The following is a 6,086-nucleotide window of genomic DNA, read 5'->3' as shown; positions in this document are numbered from 1 at the left end:
CATTCTGTGTATAAATAGACCAACTGAGAGCGCCTTTTCTGTCTTCTACATGCATGCTAACACTGCTAGTAGTAGCACAATAAAGCACTACCAACTAACGGCAATCTTAATGGACAGGGCAGGCAGGAATGAAACCATCATAATGCAGCAATATATGATATCAAGGGTCTCGACCCCCCAGAGTCCCAACTTTGCATAACCCGCTAATGAAACTGACAACCAAGAAACAGCCAAACCGGTAAACAAAATTTCAGATAATCACATCAACAACCATGTCCCTCCCAATTTCATTACAGTAAACGAGCAGAGCCCAGAATAGCGAAATCCCAGTTCAAGCACGGCACACCTCTGCGCCACCGCTAAGGTCAACGGGCGCTCTGCTGCCTGAACTAGGAAATCCAGCTACTCCACGAAATGGCAGTATGTCACCACAAGACGCAACCGATATTCTACTCCATCAGACACAGTGCAAGCTGCGAAACCCCTAGTCTGCGATTGCCTCCTCCAAGCTGACGACAACACGGAGCAAAACCTCCTCCGCATATCGCGTGTGATCGAGGGTTCCTTGCACAATCACCAAATCGCTAGGAACAACAAGAAGAAGAAGCTAGCAATCTTCCGTACAAAAAGGCGCTCGAAAAGTCTAATCCCCCTCAATAAGATAGAGCAGCATAGAGCAAGAGTTGAGGACGAGCTCCCGGCGCTCACCTCAGCGAGCCGCTCGAGCGGAGGAAGGCGGCGAGGGCGAGGCAGGATGCGCGAACGTCCCCGTCCCCCTCCTCCTCCTACCCTCTTCTTCCTCCTTGCTCGGGAACAAGCGAAGACGGTAGTTGCCTTTTTGTGTTGATTAGAGCAACAGCCGGCTGGCTGGCTATAAGTTCCTTCCGGCTTTCCCTCAGTCCACTCAACATACAGTAGCTAGCTCTTTATAGTTAATATATAACCCATTTGTCTCTATCATAGATTTTCTTAGTTTTTATACCTAAGCCGGCTATAAACTTACAGTCCGCTTCTCCTCTCTCTACTCCTCTCTCTCCACCACCTCAGTATTTAGTCGCTTCCAGCCTGCTATTATACTTGCTCTTACTCGTGGTTTTTGTCCGCTTGATTGGATTTGGATGGTCAAGGGACTTTTGCCGGGTTTCGGGTGGCCGAAGCCGAATCACCTAGACAGCAGCTCACGCACGTTCTTGTTCACAGCCCCAAATTTTTTTACAATTTAGTTCTTTTTTTAAAAAAAAAGTTTCTCACGATTCCTTACGAAAAGAATTTAGAAAATGGACTCTTAGCTCGGCGCCATTGATACTGGCGCCGAGATAGACGCCAGCGTCTCTGGCGCCGAGCTCCTGGGCACGGTGGATGCCCTAGCAGGGAGCTCGGCGCCGTAGATCTTGACGCCGAGCTCGGCGCCAACGTGAATGGCGCCAAGCCTTTAATACCTATTGGGCCCACGCCTTTCCTCTCTTCTTCTCCCTCTCTCGCCCTAGGATAGCCGAGCCGCGCCGCGCCGCCGCCGCGGCCGCCCTCGCCCGCGCCGTGCCGCGCCGCGCCGCCGCCGCCTCCGCCCTCGCCCGCGCCGCGCCACCACCGCCCTCGCCCACGCCGCGCCACGCCACTGCGGCCGCGAGCGCGCCTCGAGGCCGCCCCGCGCCCCTTGGTCGCGTCGCCCCTCGCCCCTTGGTCACGTCGCCCCTCGCCTCCCCGTCCCGCGCCACGCCCTGCGCCGCCCCCCGCGCCGCCCTCCACCGTCGGCCTCCACCGCCGGCCTCGCCCCGCCTTGCCGCCGTCCAACGCCGGCGTGCCTCCCGCGCCCGTCGAGCCAGACTCGTCGCGCGGAGCCCCAGGCATCCCACGCCCGCTGCGCGCCATCGCTGGCGTCGGTTCGCGCCACCACCGACCCCGCCACCTGCAGCGGCCGGCCGTGCCACCGTCGGTCTGGATCGTCGGCCTGACCCAAGCCCATCATCCGCTGCGACTCCTTCGACGTCCGCGGAGCAGTCGTTGAAAAGGTAAAAATTATGAATATGCAAAGCGTGCCTGTAGTGAGATATATATATATAACATAGATATATATGTTCATAGATATAGTTAGATAGCTACTTAGATATGTAGTTACATATTTAGTTAACTACATATAATCTAGCTATTTAGTGAGTACATTGTATATATATACGTAGTTATTATCTTGATTACTTAGTTTATAGCTAGAAAGTACTTGTTAGGTACTATCTATCGTCTAATTTTGACTAAAGGACATGTGTTTCATTACGTGTTTGAACTAGATGGACAACCTAGTGACCATATATCATGGAGGCACCATTGAAAGCGATCGCTATGGATATATTGAGTTTGTTGATATGCAAAGCGTGCCTGTACTATTCAATGATATGCCTTCATTTAGTGAGATGGTTGCAAAGGCTCGAAAGGAGCTGCATTGCTTTGGAGATGATGACATTGCAGTTGATGGTGTACTGCACCTAGGTTCTCCTCCAAACATCTTCAGGCGAATGATCTCAATTGGTTGTGCAGATCAGTGAGAGAATTATATGAGATCTGCTATGAAGAGCCAGCTGCAATGTTTAGACGTGGTTGTGCGTCGGGTGCTAGTTGATCCCATCCATCATGTGTTTACCCCAGCAATGGATCATTAGGCACACATCGACCCTCCTATTCTAGAACCTCACCTGCATGTGCAGATTGCACTTACGGTTCCCGATGCTCAATCTGCCCCTAATGCGGTATTTGTAGGTGGTTGTTAGACTCATGTTTTTATGGTAGATCCTCCTTATGAGATCCCTTTGACACAGAATTATCTGAGTAAGTGTCTTAACCGCATGGTTTTTGAGAGCTTACCCCGTTCCTTACATCTATTTCTTTCATTCTTTCCTCATTTCTGTACTGATGTTGCAGGAGACATTCCTGAGAATGTGGATGTGCCCCCTGTTGCTGCGCAAGTACACTTTGGAGATGGATTCCGTGGCTCCAATAGTGTTGAAATTATGCATGATTCGAAGCCATATGAGATGGCTAGGGCTCTTGATTCTGATGATGATCGCCCTGTTGGAGAGCTGACAGAGAGTAATGTTGAGATGATGAGGCGTATCTTTCCCTGCCGCCGTGATCTTAGAGTTCACAAGTTCCATGATCTTGCTCATTCTGATCAGGCGTTTGTAGAAGGACGTGATGATAAGCTCCTAGAAGCTCCTGAGGCCGGTCCTAACATGGTAATTGAGAATGGGAGGGTGTTCAATGACCTCTCTGCTTTGAAGAGGTAGTTGCAGGCTTTTGCAGTGATACGAAAGAGGCCTTACAGGGTATTACATTCATATGCGGAGCGTCATTACACAGTTGTGTGTGACAAGGAACGCTGCCCATAGAGGGTTTGTGCAAGGAAGCAACAGGTAACCGAAAAATGAAAGATCACAAAAGTTGTCGGGACACACAATTATACTGACCATGAGCTGACACTGAGACATCGGCAGTTGACATCTACCCTCATTGCCAAGTGGTTGATGGGAATTTTGCAGAGAGAACCCAACATGAAGGTGAGGACAATTATCAGGACCGTTGGGGCATTGTATTGAGGATATATGATAACTTATGGTAAAGCATGGAGGGCTAAGCAGTGAGCGTGGAAGATGATATATGGGGACTGGGAGGATGGGTATGAGCAGCTACTAGTTCTTTTCAATGCAATCAAAGCGGTGAATCCAGGCATGCATTATGAGTACATCCCAAAACCTAATGCATGGAAGGATGGGAGGCAGATATTCTTCCGTGCCTTCTAGTGCTTCCCTCAGTGTGTTGAGGCCTTTAGGCACTGTCATCCTGTCTTCTCCATTGATGGTACGTTCTTGATTGGTAAATACTAGGGCACACTTCTTATAGCCATATCCTGTGACACGAACAACAAGTTGGTTCCTTTAGTATTGCTTTGGTTGAGAAGGAGAACAATGACAGTTGGGAATGGTTCTTGAGGCTAGTCCGAATACACATGGTTGGGCTTGGTAGGGAGGTTGGCGTCATATCTGATAGGCATCAGGGCATACTTAATGTTGTGCGAGAGCAGATAGAGGGATATGCACCTTTGCACCATCGTTGGTGTACTCGGCACCTTGCCGAGAATCTACTCCGGAAGGATAGTGTTAAGGGTAACTTTGATCTGTTCCAGGAGGCTGCTCGACAGCTTGAGGACAAGTACTTTAAGGAAAAGTTGGAGCAGGTTAGAACCGCATCAAATGCAAAAGGCGGACAATGGCTCATAGGTTTGATGTGGGATTTGGAGAAATGGAAGAGAGCTCACGACACTGGTAGATGGAGGTACGAGTTTCAGTGCAGCAGCATGACAGAGTCATTCAATAAGTTGCTATTAGGGATACGTGGTATACCTGTGAATGCAATCGTTCAATTCACCTTCTATAAGCTTGTTGCTTGGTTCATCGATAGACACGCCCATGCATTGCAGTTGTAGAGTGATGGAGAGATATGGGCTCCAAAACGCACACCTAGAGAAGGCAAGAGAAAGGGCTGGCACACATGAGGTTGCATGCTTTGACCACACCACAGGGACTTATCAAGTCGAGCATAGGGGCGGTACAATGTCCGACGGTGAGGTCCGAGAGTCGAGGATACATGTGGTTGTCCTCCAAGATTTCAAGTGCACTTATGGTAAACCAAGGCAGTACCACTTTCTATGTTCTCATTTGGTAGCAGCAGCTAGGCATCGCAACTATAATATCGAGAGGAGGATACCTCACGAGTTCAGTGTCGACACGCTTGTGCACACATGGAGCCCCCACTTCATGCCTTTCCGGGACCCTAGAGAGTGGCCTCCATATGATGGGCCGAAGTACATTGCGGATCCAGCTTACCATTGGAACAAGCGTGGATCAAGGCAGAGGACGAGGCACAGGATGGTTATGGATCGATACCCAGAAGAACAAGGCATGGGAGAGGAACTCCATTTGTTACTGACCCCGAGTAGTACGAGTGCGGCAAGTGCGGTAGACTTAGCCATAATTCATAAAGTTGCTATTGGCAGATTAGTGAGGTGCGACTATTGATTTATTTTATTATTTTATATTTGTCATCTTCATTTAATTAATTATGCATGTCTCTTTTTATGTTTGTATTGGTGTCAATTACTTATACATTTCTAAGTTCATGTTTCATTGTATATTGAAATTCTAATTCATTCACTTTTTTTGTAGGATGGAGCAATTCCACCTGCTCGACCCGACGTACGAGGCGACCCACCGAGGACATCTCATAGCGCTGGGGCAGGTAATAATCTATAAGTTTTGTTCAAAATTTGGTGAACATACATGTGTTCGTGAAGTAACAGGAGACTATGTTTTATTCGGTGCAGGACCTTCTGTTCCTTCGCCCTAGAATCCACAGTGGGTTCTTGGACATGCGGTATGACGATAGGTACACTCCTTTCCTTCAAGGAGCTGGCCTAGATGTCATCTCTTTTCAGGTTTGTCGTGGGTTGCCTAAGTTCAACTCAACGACCATAACTACGCTGGTTGACAGGTATTAAATTGAATCATTGCCTCTATTCATGGCTATTTGTTCATACGATTGACTTTTTGACAATTAATATTGATTTGTCTTAAATATAGGTGGCGGCCGGAGACTCACAGCTTCCACCTACCTTTCGGGGAGATGACAGTCATGCTCCAAGACTGTCAGAAGATGCTAAGCCTAAGGATTCACGACAACCCAGTCACCGGGCAGTGCAGGTCAGAGGGCTAGAGAGCACAAGTGGAGGCCTTCCTTGGGCGTGAGCTTGGCGAGCAAGTGGCTCACACTTCTGGAGTTCCCATCTCCTGGCTATGGAAAGAGTTCACACAGTGCCCCGAGGAGGCAGATGATGAGATAGTTGGGTACGACTGCAGGGCATGGATCCTACACCTGTTTGCCTATGTTCTCTTCCCTAACGCCATGGGTGACAGTGCATCCTAGATGTGGATCCACTGCCTCGGTGACTAGGACCAGGCGGGTCACTACAGCTAGGGCTCTGCAGTCTTGTGTTTTCTATACCGGCAGTTGTGCGAGGGGTGTCATCGGTCTTCGTCAAACCC

At 49.2% G+C, this 6,086-nt stretch overlaps 1 protein-coding gene across 1 annotated transcript; it reads right to left on the bottom strand.

The window, feature by feature from the left end:
- Positions 1–87: 87 nt before the first annotated feature.
- Positions 88–1,869, bottom strand: LOC136470574 (uncharacterized). Its single transcript, XM_066468375.1, has 2 exons — positions 1,440–1,869; positions 88–212 (listed from the first exon to the last, which is right to left on the bottom strand). The coding sequence occupies exons 1-2, from the start codon at positions 1,867–1,869 to the stop codon at positions 88–90; spliced, it is 555 nt and encodes a 184-aa protein (XP_066324472.1).
- Between the last annotated feature and the right edge of the window lie 4,217 nt (positions 1,870–6,086).

The sequence above is a fragment of the Miscanthus floridulus genome, chromosome 8 (genome assembly GCF_019320115.1).
Source record: "Miscanthus floridulus cultivar M001 chromosome 8, ASM1932011v1, whole genome shotgun sequence".
Lineage (NCBI taxonomy): Eukaryota > Viridiplantae > Streptophyta > Magnoliopsida > Poales > Poaceae > Miscanthus > Miscanthus floridulus.
This window is presented reverse-complemented; position numbering and strand designations above follow the sequence as displayed.